This window comes from Equus przewalskii, chromosome 5 (assembly GCF_037783145.1).
Source record: "Equus przewalskii isolate Varuska chromosome 5, EquPr2, whole genome shotgun sequence".
In the NCBI taxonomy this organism is placed as follows: domain Eukaryota; kingdom Metazoa; phylum Chordata; class Mammalia; order Perissodactyla; family Equidae; genus Equus; species Equus przewalskii.
The window spans coordinates 41,768,875-41,788,375 of NC_091835.1; the positions used below are offsets into that span (position 1 = coordinate 41,768,875).

Sequence of the window (19,501 nt, forward strand, 5' to 3'; positions counted from 1 at the left end):
AAGCTTGTTATCTGGTAGGCAAGTCAGCACCGATATTAATGTACAATATATAACATATGTATGGAAAAACTTGAGTGCCAAGAATTACTTAATAGTAAAAACTATGAAGAGACCCACAAATTTAGAATGAGATGGGACTAATAATTTTTAAAAACCTCAAGATAGAGGTAAGTTTTGGGCCAAGTTTCGAAGAAATCTGGTAAATGGATTGTGACTGGGAGAAGGGTCTCTCTGGCTGGGAGAATAATGCATGTGCTGAGGCAAAGAGCATGATTTTGTTGGAGAAGGCCTTAGATGAACCCCAGTTCCCTTCCAGATGGAAAATACTCTTGGGAGATTTGCTGGCCTTGCGTAGAGTTAGAGGAGGAGTTAGGGAGGCCGGAGGAGATGGGTGGGAGGACTGCTTAGAGAAAAGCCTTGAAGCTCAAAATGAGGCTGAATCTGTTATCACAGACAAAAAGAGGCTAATATGCTTTTCAACTGCTGAATCCAAAGATCCCATCCCAGGCCTTCTAGTCTTTGCTCCCCTTGCAGCGTTAAACCCCATGGACCACTCCTTTTTTTGGAAACTGCTCCCTGGCTTCTGGGGAAACCACTGGGCTTGTTTCTTTTATGTACCTCTGACAATTTCTTTTTAACATCTTTTGCTGACTCCTGCTTCCAAGAGATGGTGTCCCCATGGGTCTGTCCTTGGCCCTCTCGCTCACCGTACACTCACCGTATGTGCTCCCTGTGTGATCTCATCCTCCTCTCGAGGCTGCAGATACCTCCTATGGGCCCAACCTGTGCTTACAGCCCAAACCTGTCCCGAGCCTCAGACTTGCATGTCTAAGTGCAGAGTGGGTCAGCACTGCTTGGTGTCTAGGAGCCTGGCTTTTAAGAGCCATGTGATCTTGGGCAAGTTATTTAACTTCTCTGGGCCTCAGTTTCCTCTGCTGTAAAAAGGGGGCGTAATGATAGGGTTGTTGTGGGCATTAAATGAAACCATGTGTGGCCCAGGATAAGCTCTCAGGAGAACTTAGTGCCTGTTATTGCTGGACCTCCAATTGCATGTTCCATATGCATCTTACACTCAACAAAGCTAAACCGGGCATCTCAACTCACAAGCCCGTATTTCTAAGCTCTGTTCAGTTGCCTAAGCCAGAAAACTGGGCAGTAACCTGGACTCCTTCCTTCCCCAAGCCCTGTCTCTTCTACCTTCCTAAAATTCTCTCCCTCTTCCCTGACCGTCTTTCATGCCTCACCTTCCTGGTCTCCTCTCTAAAGTGTTTTTTTTTTTTTACCCTATTAGGTAGAATAGGCCGCTGTTTTCCATGCCCTCAGCATTCCCTGCACGCTCTCTAACTCCTTATTTGTATGTCATTGTGACTCTCTTGGTCTTCCCAGGGGTAGCAGCGACACTCTTGGTCTGTGTGACTTGTATATTTAACACAGTCCCTGACACAAAGTCAGCACTTAAATGTTTGTTGATTGACAGGAAGATTGACCAAATGCAGGATTGCTTGCATTGGAGACTTCTAGGAGAAGGTTTGAAGGGAGAGAGGCTGGAGTCAGGGAGAAAAGCTTCTGAGATCACAACAGTGATTTAGAGATGAAAGATTAAATTATGATTGATTACTCATAAAGGGATACTCCTCCCAACTAGGTGACATTGGACATGGAACTTCGTCTCTGTAAGACTTAGTCTTCTCACCCATAAAATGGGTTGTAGGAACATTAAATGAGATAATAGACATAAAAACATGTAAATGAGAGAATACCTATAAAAACGTAACACTCAGCGTCATGCGTGGCTCACAAGAGGACTCAGTATGAGGCAGTAGCCATCATTATTTTTATTCATAATTATATTATGACTATTGTTATTACTACTGATTGAATGTAGCAATTCAAGAATATAGAGAAAATTAAAAGGCTGGAAAAGCATGAATTGTCCTGGCTGCGATGGTGTGAAGGCTCAGCTTCATCAAACATGTAGGTGATTTGCTATCATTCACAGCAGTCCTAAAAGTACGTTTGTCCTCAACATTTTTAGATGACGGAGTGAGATAAATCTCATAAGGAGGAGATAAGATCAGCTGTGGGCAGAGTTCAGGGCCCCAGGGGAATTCGCTTTTACCGACTCTGGGAGGGCCGCGTACGGCCAGCTTGGGCAACCTTCTAGGTCTAGGCATAAGCAACTCCAGACGCCTTTCCCACCTCTCTGGGAAAAGAGGAGTCTCAGAGATTGGAAATGAGAAGCTGGGAGAGCCATCGAGTGCTGGCATTTGTCCTTGCGTACTGGTCAATGCCGTATATTGGTCAAGGCCGCGTCTAGAGTCAGTACTGCTCCAGAACCCTGTGGCTTCGTCCTGCAGGTGGGTGTTCCCTGGGTGTCCCTCTCCCTGACCTGCACTCAGACCCTTCAGTCTCACCTCCAGCCCTGATTTGGGGTTTGGTTAAGAGTTTGTGCCACACATTCTTTCAATGACAGGAGATGGGGCAGGAAGGAGGATGGAGGGGAGGGAGAAAGAGATTTGGAACTTGGCTACAAGGAGCTCCCCAGAGGGATGAACAGTGGAGCTGGACATGGGCTGAACCACCTAGCTCAGCACTGCCCTCATTTTACAGAGGAGAGGATGGAGGTTCCGGAAGCTGGTGTCCACACACATGGAGGCAGCTGAAACCCCTTCCTCCTAGGGGGTGGACTAAGAGAGGGCTTGGAATTGCACCCAAAAAGTGACTCTCCCTCCCTGCCTCTCCTCCTCCCCCGGCGTCTACCCCTCTTCTTGTTCTTCTTCCTTTCCTTCCTCTTTCTTTTTTCTGTTTTTAACCTTTTGTCATGGTCATGCTCTGACTCATTCTAGAAGGGTTTAAGGCATCGTCAGGTGATTGCAGGGCCTCCGTTGTGGGTGCCGTCGGATCACTGGATGGCTGGGTGGTTAGCTCTGTTAGCAGCTGCAATAAGTGAAGAGGGTCTCACCCTCATGACTCAGTCCTTTCCTCGTGTCCCAGGCCAGAGGCTACACGCACTGAAACCTCACCAACTTCCTCCAAGTGTAGGGGTTAGTCATCGGGGAATTGGGTGGGAGCGGATGACTGGATTCCAGGACATCCCTCTCTGCTTCCTTGGAAACCTCAGCATTCAGGTTCTCCTGGGAGACAACTGGAGTCACTGAGATAGGAGCAGGGTTCCAGACATGGCCCGGAGCTCCTAACCTCAGACCCAAAGTGCGATTTCAGACAGCCGTGTGAGAAGGAGGATGGGAGCAACGGGGCTTAGAACTAAGGACAGCACACAGGGGGCTTGTGAGGAAACCAGGTGAAGCCCAACCGACCCCTCTCCTGTGCAGCTTCCCTGCCCCCACCAGACTCCACTTCTATCCATAAGCTCACTCGTCCACCCTGGTTAGGTACTTACCCTGTGTCAGGCACGAGGCTAGAAGCTGGGGAGAAACACTTAACAACTCAGTCTCCACCTTCACAGAGCCTTTGAGTCTAGAGGGAGATGCAGACTTACCAACAGGCCTTGCAGGGCTGTGTGACAAGTGCTGTGGTGAGAAATACGGAGGCTCTCTGGGAATTCCCGGGATGTGTCGCTCCCCAGACTTGGGCATCAAGGAAAGCATTCTGGAAGAAGGGACCTTTAAGTCAAATGAAGGAGGTGGCTAATGGGGGAGGGGAGGGAGGATGTTCCACCCCGATGGGACTGCATGTTTGAAGTAAGATAGTGGGGCTTGTTTAGAGAAGTAACAAGAAGTCCACGTACTGGGGACGAGGAGGAGGGTGTGGTGAGGCCCGAGCCTGGAGAGGCTGGGGAGGCTGGGGAGGCAGGCAGGGGCTAAAGATGCAGAGCCTTACACTTCTGTACAGGTTATGGCTCTTGCCTCTGGCTGCAAACAGAGCGGCTCAGAGTTGCCAAGCGTGGAGACAGAGAAGTTGGGCTTCTGAAGGGGTCCAGGTCCATCTGATGGTGGTCTGACTGAAGGCTGGGAGGAGTGGACAGACTCAGGAGAGTCTGGGGAGACCCCTGGGATGCCTCCTGTCCCACGTTCTCATCTTCTACAGGCCCATCTCTCCTGCCTTGTCTGCTGCAGCAGAGCACACACAGTCCTTTCCTTACCACGGAGGCATCTGAGGGTATACATGGCAGTTGGAGCAACTCGAAAGGCTAGGCTGTGCGCCTCGGCAGATTTAACCCACGCTCAAAACCAAAACAGCACTGAGGGCTGATGTAGTCACCCCCTCCTTCTAATTGGCCAGTGCCTCCTGCCTCTAAAGTTCTTTTCGCCAGACAAAGGGGCTGCACGGTGTTGTGTTAAGACCTGTGATGTTGGAGTTAGAATTCGGGTTCGAATCCCGGCCCTTCCACTCGCTAGCTGTGCGACTTCGATGAGTCAGTCACCTTGTGCCTCAGTTGCTGCAATTGTGGGATGGGGGTAATAATCGTGTGGGCTATGTCATAGGGTGGTTGTGATGGTTAAGGAGTAAAGTGCATACAGCTGGGCCTGACCCAGGGCAAGAACGAGTTATGAGACCTTCCCCTCACTTCAGAGCAGTCCAAGAGTAAATGATTTCCTTCCACCCCTGTTTGGTCTTTGTTGGAGCAAGTCCTTTCTTGGTTGGACCCTAGGTCTCTCTGCTCTTGACTTTGGTTACAGATGATGTCCACATAACCACTAGCCTCAGTCCATGTTCTCTTCTTGCTCCAGCCCTTAGCTTCTTCTCCGTGACTGTTTCTAGCTCCTGGCTGTTTAGATTCTCAAATGCTGACTGCTTTCTTTCCTCCTCAAATCGTGCTTTCTAGGAGTCCTTGTCAGCTTCTCATCACCCTGTACTTCTTCCCTACCGAGCTTTCTGCTGTCTTTTCCTCATCTGGGCCCGTCCCTGGGTAACACAGCCCCTTCTCAGTACAGACCTGCTTGTTTGTGAGTCTGGTGACTTTTACTTTCCTCTGACTAAACTCAGTGTGCTGAGGACATTTTAGACCCGTGGTGTAGTCCGTGTCACACTGGGGAAAGGGTGGAGGACTAATGGAGGTGAATTGAGAAGGATGACTCCAAAAAATTAGTCACTCACATAAAAACAATATTTACTAAGAAGTTTTTAAAAAGACATTTATGAAAGAATTGGGAAATATGAACCCTAACTGGATATTTGATATTAAAGGGTTATTGCTAATTTTTTAAGTGTAGTTACTTTAAAAAAGAGTTTTATCTTTTAGAGATACGTTGCCCGTAAAATGATATGATGTCTGGGATTTGCTTAAAAATAATCCAGCGAGTGGGGTGGGGGATGTGGATGAAGCAAAATTGGCTATATATTGATAATTTTTGAAATCAAGTGATGAGTACATGGGCCTCTATTATACTATTCTCTTTATTTTTGAGTGTACTTGAAAATTTCTCTAATAGAAATGTAAACATTTTTTAAAAAACAGTGTTTTAAAGGCCCTTCAGGGACTGTTTCTCCATCTCCCTTGCAGGATTGGGGCTAGGAGGTGGGGGGGGAAATTGGTTTTCTCCTCTCTGCACACCCACTGCCCATTGCTCTTGTCAATCTCTGGTCTGTGGGTGCCCGAGGCCCCTGGACACAGCCCCATCCTGCCCAGCTGCACCAGAAGGGAGGGGCCTAGAGGTCCAAGTTGGGGGCAGGAGGTCTCTGCCTTACTGTCCTTTTGTCTAGCACCAGAACTATCCTTGAGGCAAAAACATCGTCAATTTTTGTCAGTTTCAGAGTCATCAGGTTCAGAGTCCTTCATAATGATCAGGTAATTATGATAACAACCACCTGTCAGCTGAACAGCACTACCTTAAGGGGTGGGAAGGACCAGTTGGCAGGGAGGGGCTGGGAGGGTGACAGAAATGCCTTTCCCACTGGCCACCACCCTATGATTAACCTGAGAGGCAGTGAAGTGAAGAGGTGAAGGTCAGTGAGCGTGAAATGCACAGAGCCTGCGTCCCTTCCCTGTCCTCGCCGCCCTCTGATTAGACAGGGCTCCTCCTCTTCTGCATCCCCGGCCTGGACGGGAAGCGCTGTCTCCACCTCTTCCCCACACCCCTGCAGGGTGGCATTCGTGGGCCAGGTGCATCAGAACTTCAGTGCTTGTATTTCGGGGGCTGCCTGTTTCTGAAGCTTGTTTGCCTTTCTTTTCCTCCGCTTTCTTGTTCTGCACTGCCCTGTAGAGGTGGAACGTAAACCATTCTTTGCTCTGTGCTCTGCATGTGGCAGGGATGACTGGGACAATTTCCGTGGGGTAGGCTGCATGGGACAGACCCCTGGGGAGGAAAGGCTTGGGGCAGGCTGTGGCAGTAGTGGCACATTATGTCTGCCTGTCTGTCTCTTCCATGGCAGGAAACATGTCTGTTCTCCCTTTTATCAGTGAGTATCTAGAATAGTGGTTAGCACACGGTGGTGCTTAGGAAATATTTGCTGAATGAATGACTATCTCATATGAAGTTAAGCTTGGAGAGGCAAATTTCATTAAAAAGCTAGGAAGATAGATTTAAGCTATATCTAGTGTTCTTTTTTCTTTTCTTTTTTTTTTGAGGACAATTAGCCCTGAGCTAACATCTGCTGCCAATCCTCCTCTTTTTTTGCTGAGGAAGATTGGCCCTGAGCTAACATCTGTTCCCATCTTCCTCTACTTTATATGTGGGATGCCTGACATGGCATGGCCTGATAAGGGGTGTGTAGGTCCACACCCAGGATCCGAACCAGCGAACCTCAGGCTGCCAAGGGAGAGTGTGCGACCTTAACTGCTACACCACCAGGTTGGCCCCTATCTAGTGTTATTTTATTCTGACACCCCACACATTAATGTTCTAACATATACATAATCATTTACATATGTATATGTATGTGTTATATTGCATATATATACATGTATATGTACATACACATATTTTATGTATATAATTTCCCCCTAATTGCTGTGTGAATAAAACAATTCTGGTACAATGACTATCTCATGGAATTGCAAAGATGATTTTGCATCTTTAAGGGCAGCAGGTGTTTGAATTCTATGTTGAGGAGGATGCTCATTTTGCCTTCGATGGTCAGTGAGTGATGGTTTGTTTTATCTCCACTGTGCCAGTCTTTGGCTTGTGATTTTTTTGTTGTGTGTGTGTGTGTGAGGAAGATTGGCCCTGAGCTAACATCTGTGCCAATCTGCCTCTATTTTGCAAATGAGACGTCACCACAGCCTGGCTTGATGAGTGGTGTGTAGGTCTGTGCCCAGGATCTGAACCAGCAGACCCTGGGCTGCCGAATAGAAGTGCATGGACTTAACCACTGTGCCACCGGGCCGGCTCCTCTGCCATGTGATTTGATCATGAAGAGACAGGACTGAAGGAGAAAGGAGGGCGTTCTTTTTTCCTGGGAGATCACAGCACCCCATAGTTGTTGGTACACCGTGGGAAGGGCCAGAGAAATCTCATTTACAAGCATTTATGGGGATGTGGAGAAGACATTCTGAGCTGTTTTTCTGCTATAAGGGAAGAGGCAGGATTGAGTGGGTGTTTTGTACCTTTTGCTGCTTCCCACTCCCGGCCAGTCCCCTTCTTTCCAATTTCCTCCTGCACGGTCTCTCCCTATTTGGCACTCGAAGGGGCCGAGATCGTTCCCTGGTGCTTTTCTAGGGAGGCAGCCTCAATGAGCCTTCCCTCCCCTGAACCACGGTTCTCTTCTAGTCGGTTCAAAACTTTTCACTGTTGAGTGAGCGATCCTATCAGGAAAAGAAAAACTAAAGTGAAAAAAAAAATTCCATGCACACATAGCATACAACAAAACAAAAAGAACAGTGTCGTAGAAACAAAAACAGTCAAGTAATTCAGAAAATAATTATACTTTGTTGTAAAAAATTATAGTTAGAAAAAACTGTTAAAACCTTAGCAATTTTGAATTTCAGCATCTTGCCTGACATTGACTTGGGAATTTGAGAACCATCCATTTTGAGGAAATGTACAAACTCCTCCTTTCAGTTTCTCGACTGATCTTCCCACGTGTGCCCTGCAGCCTTAGGCATTAGATGGCATGGGGTTTGGGAAATCAACGTTGACATGGAGGATGTGGGCACAGAGAAGGAAGCAGACCTGGGAGGTGAGGGGCAGATAATAGGATGTGTGCTGTTATCCATCCTGTCAGTGTCTAATTATGCAGAGCAGGGGAGTAGATTACCTGCTTTGTGGATGTCTATCACCCAGGAGCTCCTATCCTTTGTGAGACTGAACTAAGAGAACGGAATCAGGACCATAAACAGAGCTGGTTTATGGGGCTTCTGATGAGCGAGAGAAGGGGGAAGGGGAGAGGAAAAGAGAGAGAATGAGAATATCTCAGATTGCATTTTAAGGCCAATTAGAAGTCACTTGAGAGAGAGTCTCTATAGTAATTAAGTGCATGGATCCTACAGCCTGCATTCACATCCTGCCTTGGCCATTTCCTGGCTGTATGATGTTGGGTGAGTAACTTGACCTCTCCCTGCCTCAGTTTCCTCATCTGTAAAATAGAGATAATAATTTTTACCTTGTGGGGTTGCTATGAAATTAAACGAATTCATATATATGAAAGGTGATTAGAAGAATTTCTGATCCATGGTAAAAATGAGCATTAGCTGTTAGTAATATTTTTGTTGGATGCCCCACTGTTTTTTGTCTCATCCAGGACTTCCTTCCGGTAGCTCATTAACAGCTGGTTGTGACAGGAAAGACTCCTTCCCTCACTTTTTTGGAATTAGTAGAGCCATCCTAACAAACTTAAGGATGGAAAAAGTCCTTCTACTTTGTGACAGCATTGCTGGAGAAGAGGCTCCAAGGACCGAGACGGGAATGTTTGACCTTCTGGAGAGAAACCTACAATTCAGTTAGCTCCTCTCGTCCTTGAGAGAAGAGGATGCTCTCAAATAATGTCTGAAACAGGCCCAAAGATGGGAAAAGGCTTGAGACTGAGAAATTATGATTGAAGTCTTAACTTTAAGCTTAGCTATTTCCATGTTCACTAGTTCCTAAGAAAATACTAGGCAAAAATATCAGAAACCCTGGCTATATGTTTTGAAATGAGACTCTGACTCCCCTCAGCAGAGCACTGGGTCCTCCGGCTTCGGGGTAAATATTAATATCGTTAAATTGCGGGGAGGGAGGTATGAGATTTGTTCTGTTCCTTCCTCAGCCTTGAGACTTTGCCGCGAGAGGTGGAGAAAAGTTAGTAGCTTTATCTGATGTAGTAAGCTCAGGAGCAAAATGCTGCCTGAACATACAACATTTTTTCTGCTCTGTTTTGGTCCTCTGTGCCTGAGTTTGTTAGGAGATTCACACCCCTTCCCAACTTTGCTTTCATGCAGGACCAGAATGGCCACAACAGCCCCCAGAGGTTGCCACCAGGGCCTGAACTCCAGGTACTACAGGCTTTGTGATTTGAATGAAGCTTGGGGAATCGTCCTAGAAACATTGGCTGCCCTCGGGGTTGTGACCACGGTGGCCTTCATGCTCGCTCTCGTGATCCTCGTCAACAAGGTGCAGGACTCCAACAAGCGAAAAATGCTCCCGATCCAGTTTCTCTTCCTTGTCGGTGTGCTGGGCATCTTCGGCCTCACCTTCGCCTTCATCATCAAACTTGATAGCGGCACGGGGCCCACACGCTTCTTCCTCTTCGGTGTCCTCTTTTCCCTCTGCTTCTCCTGCCTCCTGACTCATGCTTCCAACTTGACAAAGCTGGTCCACGGGAGGGAGCCCCTCTCCTTGCTGGTGATGCTGGGCCTGGCTGTGGGCTTGAACCTGGTGCAGGACATCATTGCTATTGAATACGTCGTCCTCACCATGAACAGGACCAACACCGCAATCTTCTCTGAGCTCTCTGCTACTCGACGCAATGAAGACTTTGTCATGCTGCTCATCTATGTCCTCTTCTTGATGTTGCTGACCTTCTTCATGTCCTCCTTCACTGTCTCTGGATCCTTCCCTGGCTGGAAGAGACATGGAGCCTACATCTGCTTCACCACGCTCCTCTCCATCACCTGCTGGGTGGCATGGATCACCCTGCTCTTGGTTCCTAACCCTGGCCCCCAGTGGGATGATCTCATCCTCAGCGCAGCCTTGGTTATCAATGGCTGGATTTTCCTGTTGGCTTATGTTGTGCCTGAGTTTCAAGTGCTCACAAGGCAACAGAACTCCATGGATTATCCTCTCGAGGATTCTTTTTGTAAACCTAAACTCATGAAGCAGAGCTATGGTGTGGAGAACACAGCCTATTCTCCAGAGGAAATCGCTCAAGGTACACAAGCTGCTTGGGTGGAGAATGCCTTGTAGAAAGGTGGGGGAGAATCCTAGGCTATTATAACTGTAAGGAACATGCGGGATCATTGAGGTCATACCCCTGATAGAACAGATAAGGTCCCCAAGGCTCAGACCTTGCTTAAAATCACCCAGCTAGTTAGAGACAAGTAGAACTAGAAGCTAGCCTCTGGAGTCTTTATCAAGTACTTTCTGTACAATACCATGTAGGTTTCTCTGAATCAAGGATGGAACAAAGGAATGGGAAAAGAATGGCTAGAAAAATTCTTAGAGACAAGTAGGTGAGATTGTGTTTTTTATAAAAGACAACTAGACATTCCTTCCAGAAATGTGGAGCCTTTGTAGATTTGAATGCATAAAGCCAAGCCATGATTTCCTGTAGTGACCACAGAGCACAGAGCAGGAGACAGCCCCTTTATCATAAACCAGTGGGAGTCTGCATAAAGTTACCGAGGATTCTGATTTAGCCTGAAGAGCCACCATTCATTGCCCGTCTCTGAGCCCGTGAGAGGGAAGAGATCAGATCTGACACAAAAGAATCAAATGATTTTGCTCTTGCCTGGAGCTGTGAGTAGCTAGGTGCTCTGTTGTTGTTCTCATAAGAAGAAGAGGCTAGGGGCCGGCCTGGTGGCGCAGCGGTTAAGTGCGCACGTTCCGCTTCTTGGTGGCCTGGGGTTTGCCGGCCTGGATCCCGGGTGTGGACATGGCACCGCTTGGCAAAAGCCATGCTGTGGTAGGTGTCCCATATATAAAGTAGAGGAAGATGGGCATGGATGTTAGCTCAGGGGCAGTCTTCCTCAGCAAAAAGAGGAGGATTGGCAGTAGTTAGCTCAGGCCTAATCTTCCTCAAAAAAAAAAAAAAAAAAAAAGAGGCTAAACTGATGGCCAGAAACTGCCCTTGCCCAGAGGGATCTATTTGTTGACCTCCAGCATTTCCATTGATCTCTGGGTCTAATTGGAGAGCGGGAATGGGGTTGGGACAGGAGTGAGGGAGCTCCAAGGCCAGGTTCTTAGCCTCAGCTGAGAGTTTTCTTGCTCTTGAAGCCTGAGGTGCACAGGTTCTTGGGGCTCCTCGCTGCAGCTGTGGTCTATGCCCCCGGCCCTTGGGAAGCTTTTCACAGCCATAGCCCGGTGCCCCCTGCAGCTGTGCCCTCAGTCCAAACAAACCCATTCACTGCCTTTTCCTGCCTCCGTGTCTAGGCTCGTGGAGTGTCTGTCCTCGGCTTGACGTGCCCTTTGTCCTTACTGTTGCGATTTTTGAGTCACTCGCTCCCTAAACTCCCTCAGTATTCACTCCACCTGCCCGCACATCTGTAGGACTTTAAAATGCTCTTATCAGAGTCTGTCCCATTCCCTAGTTATTTGTGTAGTGGTCATATAATCCTTCCTCTCCAGGGGCAGCCTCAGGGCAGGAATCATTCCAGCTCATCCTTATATTCTTCACAACATATTTCATATAGAAGGTGTTTAGGGGAGCTGGCCTGGTGGCACAGCCATTAAGTTCATGCGCTCCACTTTGTCGGCTGGGGGTTTGCTGATTCGGATCCTGGGCGCTGCTCATCAAGCCGTGCTGTGGCAGCATCCCACATAAAATAGCAGAAAGAGGAAGACTGGCAACAGACGTTAGCTCAGAGCCGATCTTCCTCACACACACACACACACAAGAAGGTGTTTAGGTATTTACTGAGTTAATTGGACAGGTAGATTTGGTGGGAGAGAAATGAATTGCTTGAAATTGTATTCATGATGATTGCACGTGTTTGCTCTTCTGTTCCTGAGTTGAAGTCCCTCTGATTTCCCCAAAATACATAGAAAACAATTGCTCATCAATTCTGCCCCTTCCCCCCCAAATAATAATAATAAATTGATTTCCGTTTGTCAGGCAGTGGAGGAAGTGGGTAAATCCTCAGTGAGATTCACTCTGGGTGCATCTCTGGCAGATCTATACCTGAAAAGACTGGTTTCCAATGTGCTCCTCGGATGAGGTGAGGATTGAGAAAGGCGTTTCCCTACTGAGCCTGTGCTGCTAGCTTTTCGTTTATTCAGTCAACATTGTCCTTACTCTGGGCCTGGGCCTGGGCTCAAGGACACAGTCTCTTCCAACACAAAGCTTACAGCCTCCAGGGAGATAGACAATTAAACAGATGAGGCGTCATGCTTTGATAAATGCCTCAGCTGGGCTCAGCGCAGGTGGGAGCACGAGGGAGGGGACCCTAACGCTCTGATGGCTCCTCTTGTCTGTTTCAGGTCGGGAAGGGCCAGGTCACGAGCTCTACACCCCTTACTCCACCCATTTTCCGCTCCAGGTAAATGATCTCTTTCTCCCTTTTCATCGGCAGCCTTAGCACCCAGGGACATTTGTCCTTTGGGAATAGATGATGTTATGGTTCTGAAGGCCCCTCAATGGCCACCTTGAAGGATGACCTGTTTGCTTTCCTGTCATCTGCCTCATGGGGTTAGGACAGAAGACAGGAGCGCAGGGCCCAGGGAGCACGTTATGGGGACGCTCCAGAAGGGGAAGAAAATTAGGCTCCTGCCCATGTTAGAGCTGTGTTGAAATGGCCCAGAATTGGACTGAGTTTAATAAAATACGGTTGCTTTCTTTTCAGAATCCGACTCCCCCAAAGGATTTCTCCATTCCACGGGCCCACAGCCCTTACAGTGATTATGAAGGAAGGAAAGATGGCAGTTAACTGTTCTGAAGAGTGGGACTAACACAGCAAGTCAGCAGAACCAGCGGGGAATTCAAAAGGACGTGGGCTAAACCTGAGTCTTCTAAGGAAACTGTAGGAACCGTGGTGGGAAGAGCTTGCCTCCCCGCCAACCTCAACCTCTGTCCTTCTGTTCTGGAGTTGATGGCGGCTAATTAGACTCCAGTTCTTAGCACAACTCTAGCGTTTTCCTTTGTCCCAAGCTTAGGATACTCCTTGTCAGTGGGAGTGTGAGGCAACTCAGGGCTAGGCTCTCACAACTCCCTGTCACCTGACATGTGACTAAAGATCTGCTCATCTGACCACGTACTGGCTCAGGCCACTTCAGGAGCCACCTTGTCCCCTCAAGGCTGGTCTTGTGAGGTTGCTTGGCCTGGAGCAGAACTGCAAATCTGAGCAAAAACAGCAAAGGCCTGTCTCTCAGCCTTGCCCTGCCCAAATCTACACTGGAAGCCACCTTACTGGCACCCTCCCTTCTTGCCTGGGTGGGAGAGGCTAAAGGTCACCCTAAATTTACTCATCTCTGTGGTGCTGCCTAGCGCAGGGGCTCTATGGGTCCCCAGCACCGATTCACAGGTCACCCCTCTCTTCCTGCACCCTTCCCAAACTTGCTGTCAGTCCCCAGACCTCATCTCCCCTCTTTACCAGGAGTTCTCCTTCTGGGCCTCCCCAGTGTGGACATGTCCAGTTTCTCTGCCCGAAGGATTTGTGCACTGTCCTCGCTGTAAATTCCTGGCCCGGTGTCTTCTCCCATCCCCCGCTCCTCCGCCTCTGTAAATAGATTCGCACCGTGATCACCCCTGCCTTCTGTAACGGGGCATTGTCTACGAATGGGGAGTGTTCCTTGTCTAATAAGCTATTCGCTGTTCCTCACCTGGAGATGCAATAAAGATGTGGTGACAACCCTTTCATGTGGCAGCAGTTGTATGAGTGGTGGCATTAGACACGAGGGAGAGATGGCTGGCTCCGCTGTTGGCATCAAGTTGGAGCTGAAGTTCAAAGTTCAGTTTCACTAGATGTGGACTTGACCCGTCTCCATGTGTCTCTCCTTCTCCTTACATCTAAGACAAGTGTGTTTTCCCCAATTTTTGAGGTGAGCGGCAAGGGTGGCGGGGGGCCAGGAAGGGTCGTGGGCCCTGAGGTTTCGCTCCAGGAAGGCGGGAAGTGGCCGCCTTGGAATGGGGTTTGGCAGCCCCGGTGAGACCGGGAGGAGACCTCAAAGCCAGTTTCACGTTTCACCCAAGGTTTAATTATAGTAGGGGATAAATCCAGATCCCTTACTTGACGGGATTGGTTCATAGCATCTCTTGGAAAAGCCATGGTACTTAGCAATTATTATTTACTTAATCCCAGAAACAGCTCTGTGGGGCAGGGCAATAGGAAATTGCTCTTTGGTGAAGGAAAAAAAAAGCTCCCTGTACACAGAAACTGAATGATGTTTAAAAATTTGTAGCTGAGTTAGGGAGTTACCTCCTGAGAGCCTGACGCTCTGCTTTTCATCAAAAGGAAAACCCAGAGTGGGAAGAGGTGAGGTTGGAGATGGATTAATGACACGCTGAACTGGGGATACTGACATTGCACAAAGGTTTGGTTGATTGTTTCCCTCATGGCTTTGCACTAACATGAGTGTAGTTTTGTACTGAAAAGGGGGGATTACAAATAATGACTTGGATCCTTCTAGACTATTCCAGTCTTTTGCAAGAGGCCATAACCCAGTGAGGTTTGCCAGAGGAAAAACAATATAATTTCCTGTATATTATCTGTCCTAGTGTAGGTACTCAAGAAATACACACTTCCCTCCTTTCTCTCCTTCTCCGGTCTCCAGTCTATCAACGAAGCAAAGGCGGCTGAGTGAAAGGTAAAGCCATAGAATACTCTGGATCTGTTTTCTTATTGGGGAAAAGAGTCTGCCAGGTCTTAGTATGCCCATGACTGCAGTCCTTGAGTTGACCTCTTCAAAAACAGGAGAGAACATGGAAATGGCACCCATCTCTGGAAACTGGCTTCTCTTCTAAGAAATCAAGTGGCCTCCAGAGTTTGGATCTCACTGAGTTCTTGTTCTTGCCAGGTGGTAGAACAATGTTCCCCATTTGAACAGCACTTGTCATCTCCTGTCTCCTGTCTCCTGTCATCCCCTGGGTGCTCACCTGTCTTCAGGTCTTAAGTCCTCTGCACATAAACTCTTATGTTAAATTAGGGACATCTCAGAGGGTGGCGGTTTGGGCATCTGAGAATCACTGTAATATTGGAGAAGAAGCTTTCAAAGCCCATCCTGTAAGTCTCTGTCTCCACTGGGGCTGAAATAGAATGCGCAAATTTAGCCCAGCCTGGTCCTTGAGTGACGCCAATTGATTGATGGCTGGGAACCAAAATGGCATCTCCTTTGAACTAAATGGGTGATAAGGAAATGTTGCTCAGCAGCCTTTCTCTCATCTTTCATTGTCAAATGAGAAATAGACCTGGTCTCATCTGTGCCTCTCACTTTAGGCTGAGAAGCTGTCCACCACTGCCATACCCCGCGGTTCCACTTGATGGCAGTGAAACCTCAGGCATCACCCCTCAGGGACTCAGCTCCTCAAGAGCAGACATCTAAAGCCGTTCTCCCATGAAGGGCACGAGGCAGAACTGCGGATCCCCAGTGGGCTTGAGGCAATCGCATCCCATTTTTTAAAGGCTTGTGTGTGTGAGCTGTTTGAGTCCTCCCTCCCACCATCTTTAAAGAATTTGCTTTCCGTCGCCTTTGCCAGGGTTTCATTGCCCTGTGTTTTATTTCTGTGAAACTCTCCAAGGTATTTCCAGCCCTTCTGCACACAGTCTGGCGTCTTCACAGATACTGGTCTCATATGCTGTTGCTATTCATGTCGATGAGTATTTATGTGGGGAGGACACTGGCTTTTTGTCAGGAAAAGTGCGCCCACCAGAGAACAGCCTGGCTCCAGAAATGCAGCATTAACCCCCCCCCCCACCCCCCCGCATTCTGGCTTTCCTTCCTTCATTTCTAGACTCGGCATTATTGCTGAGAACTGAACTGTGCCCTAGTGTTCTTTCCTTCCTTGCCCCCTTCCTACTGTTGCCACCAGGGTTTGCCCAGAGCTTCTTGAGACGGTGCCTCCCAGCCCTCATTTTACAGAGGCGGGAACTCAGACCCACTGGAGTTAATACAACTGGGACCAGATTTCCGGTTCTGTGCTCTTTCTACTGTCAACCTTGTGGGTCACTTTTAGACACTTTTTTCCCAGGGGGTGTTTGAGTGAAGAATTAAATAAAACGACCATGGTCCCCATATATTTGAAGCGTGCCTGACATTTTCCTCTGCCTCCCCAATTGCCTTTTCTCCTCACGATTTCTCCTTTAGTCATCTTCTCCCCCCTCTGCATGTAAGCGGTCAGGAGAGGGGTTGGGTGAAGTCTCACATTTTCTGGTTAACCACAGGTCACTCTCTGTCCTGCAAGCCCCACCAATGAGCATTTGCCTCTCAGGAAGGTAGGCTGTCAAACGAGGGATTGCAGGGCAAGCAGACTTCTTCATTTTCCCAGTCATTGTGACAACCCTTCAACCTCCCCGAGTCCCATATGGAGTCAAAACCCCACACCCAGCGCCTCTTCTTTTCCTTTGTGTGGTTATAGCTCCCCTCAGGGAGCACTGTCGCACCTCTACGCCATCTCTCACTTCCTGTGCAGTTTCCAGGGCAGGTTTCAGAGGCAGTCCTTGGGAAAACGTTGCAAGTAACTGTTGTGTGTGTACAGTCGTCCCTCGTTATCCGCCGGGGATTTGGTCCAGGACCTCTCGTGAGTACCCAAATCCGCGGATGCTCGAGTTCCTCAGTGCACTATTTCACAAGGCGTGGGTGGTTGAAATCGCCGATACAGAACGCACTGATAGCGGGGCCGACTGTAAGGACCTGAGCCCCATGGCTCAAGCACCGGATCCACCAATGGTGTGCAATAGAAAAGAAGAGAGGGTGGCACTTTAACGGAATTTGGTTACCACATGCGTAACGCCAAACTGGCCAGACCCAGCTGCTTCTAGTTCAGCCGCGCTCCCGAAATACGATCTATCAACGCCGCTGCCTTTTTATCAACTCAGAACAACTCTGACAAGCTCATGTAGCTGTGCCTTGAGCTCTGGGACGTGGTGGTAGGGGATAGCACCATATCCTGTGATTATTGTAAAACTAGACAATTGTAGTTGAATTGATAGAAAAAGCATATATTGATTTTAGCAATATAAGAACAAGATGGAGAAAGGCGGGGATAATGATAACAGAGTAAGGTGGAGTCATAGTCAAACATTCCAGAGGAGCTCATTTATTAGACAGAGATCTTTAGAGGTTTCCCACAGGGCTCTGTCTTTGGAATTGTTTGGATTATGTTTTTATTGACCACTTGAAGACAAATAAAGCATATTTACCACATTTTGCACGTGATGCAAAATTAAGAAAGACTGAATAATACAACCAGATCACAAATATATTCCAATAAACTGGAATAAAGATCCCAAACCAAGAATTTAATTTAATAGATGTAAATGTATTCATGTCCCCCAAATAAATTACATAAATACAGGTTGGAAAGGCTTGGTTTGACAGCAGATTTTATGAAAAAGAGCTGGTAGTGTTAGATGTCTGTAAGACTGTAAGGACCGTCATGTGGCTCCGCAGGCAGAAAGGCAATGCGATAGCAGGCGGCACTGATACAGTTGTGAAGTCTAGGTCAAGGCGGGTGCTGTTCCCCGGAATCAGGGGCACGCTGGACCACATCAGAATATTAAATCTATTTCTGTGCATCTTGCCGTAATGGAGGAGCTTCTAACAGAGGAGCTATTTTTAGAACTACATGATGCACAAAATGTTTGATGGAAATGGTGAGATTTCATCTGGAGAGGGGAAGACTTTGTAAGGTACCTTATCATCCTCATAGCTAACATCTATTTTGAGCTCACTCTGTGCCATGCTCCATTTTAAGGGCTTTCCTTGCATAATATGACTTAATATTTATAAAATCCTTATGAGTTATTATGATTATCATCCCCCTTTTACTTAACACCTGCAGAAATGGAAGTCCTACGGTGACATAGCTCCCAAGTGACGAGACTGGAGCTCAAAGCTGGGTGGGCTGTGTCCAGATCTTATATGCATAACCCCATGCGGCCTCCCAACTGTCTTCAATAATGACAGCACAACAGGTGGCTCCATGGTTAGAAATTTTAGGGAGGCGGATCCCAGAAGAGCTTCCTGCGAAGTGGTGGGTTATCTCTTGCTGGAGGTGTTCAAGCTCAGTGATGCTCTGGAGGCTGATGTGGGGAATTCTGTATTAGAGAAGGCTGGGCTAGAAAGCCTTAAAGAGTCTTAGCACTCTCAGCGCTCTGGGCTTTTATTTGCCAAGGTGTCACTGCTGGTGTTTGAATCTGACAACATGGAAGGGTTGTCAGTTTTACTGTATAGTTTTCTTCCCCTACACTTGCATCTGAACGCTTCCTTAGTCCTCACGTGAGAACAAAAATGCCCACATTGTCCGGATGTGCTCTCACCTTATAGTTGGTGTTCTTATGTTATTGGATGTCATAATCCAGCCCCTGGCTGATAGTTTTACAGAGCTGTTCTTCATCGCCTTGCTTTAGAATGGAGGGTGCCCAGTACTAGAGTATATGTTGGACTGAGCACCGCTTGATTGTGGGCATGGCAATCTTGTAGAATCCTTTGCAAAGATTCCTGGACTTTACAGAAACCAGGGTGCCCTCCTTCACCTCAGATACATGCAGTCAGTGCCTGAAATATTGCCCAATTTAGTTCTTTACACAAAAGCTACCATTTGTAAGCCAAAAAACCCCCAAATGAGTCCCTGTTGTTCTTTGAGGGTGATTAATTACATAAGAAAGAACCCTATGATTTGTGTTGCTCAGCGAAATGAAAAAGGTTCGTGGGTTGCACTTGCTTAGCACAAGCTTAGTCATTTGGGCCAGAAGCCCATGAACTCTGTGAACACTTGGGAACCAGGAGGGGAGTCAGAGGGAGCGTCTGACTGTACGGAGCCAGCTCAGAGAGAGAGAGACGGGGAGGAGCAAGGCTGAGCGGGAAGGGAATGTGGGAGTGGGGGAAGGGGATGGGAGAGATGGCTGAGAGATAGAAGGAAGTGTTGTCAAATCAGACACCTGGCAAAGTATTATAAGGTGAAATGAAAGTTAAGACTTAAGAATCAGAAATTCAGGAAAACATTTAGTTAATTTCCCAGAGTGTCATGAGCTGTCTGTGAAACTGGGCAGATGGGTTTGACCTCATCACAGAACCTCCTAGTAAAAGTGGGTATTTTTTCCTCTAAGTTCCCAGAATGTCCCCACATGGTGAGAGAGGGAGATGATGTGAGGAGAAGCCGCCCCCAAAAGGCACAGACCCTGGCATGTGCGGAAGGGGGTCCTTTAGATTACACTGACCACTCCCCATCCCCGACCCCCTTCCAAGGTACGGGCTGGGTCCTCTGTCCCGTCCTTTTCCTGACACACCTGGTAGCAGTGATGCACCAAATTGGC

At 47.9% G+C, this 19,501-nt stretch overlaps 1 protein-coding gene across 7 annotated transcripts in view; it reads left to right on the forward strand.

Annotated features, from left to right (window-relative positions):
- GPRC5A (G protein-coupled receptor class C group 5 member A) overlaps positions 1–13,885 on the forward strand; it is a 38,254-nt gene extending 24,369 nt beyond the window's left edge. For 4 of the 7 annotated variants that reach the window (XM_008522934.2, XM_070619135.1, XM_008522933.2 and 1 more), the window contains 3 exons: positions 9,317–10,245; positions 12,513–12,571; positions 12,875–13,885. In XM_008522934.2, the coding sequence (XP_008521156.2) occupies positions 9,324–10,245; positions 12,513–12,571; positions 12,875–12,958 (1,065 nt within the window). In that variant the 5' untranslated portion in view covers positions 9,317–9,323 and the 3' untranslated portion in view covers positions 12,959–13,885. Of the gene's footprint in view, positions 1–6,529; positions 6,753–9,316; positions 10,246–12,512; positions 12,572–12,874 lie in introns of those variants that run through there. The other 3 variants (XM_070619138.1, XM_070619137.1, XM_070619136.1) reach the window with 2 other exon arrangements.
- The last annotated feature ends 5,616 nt before the right edge of the window (positions 13,886–19,501 follow it).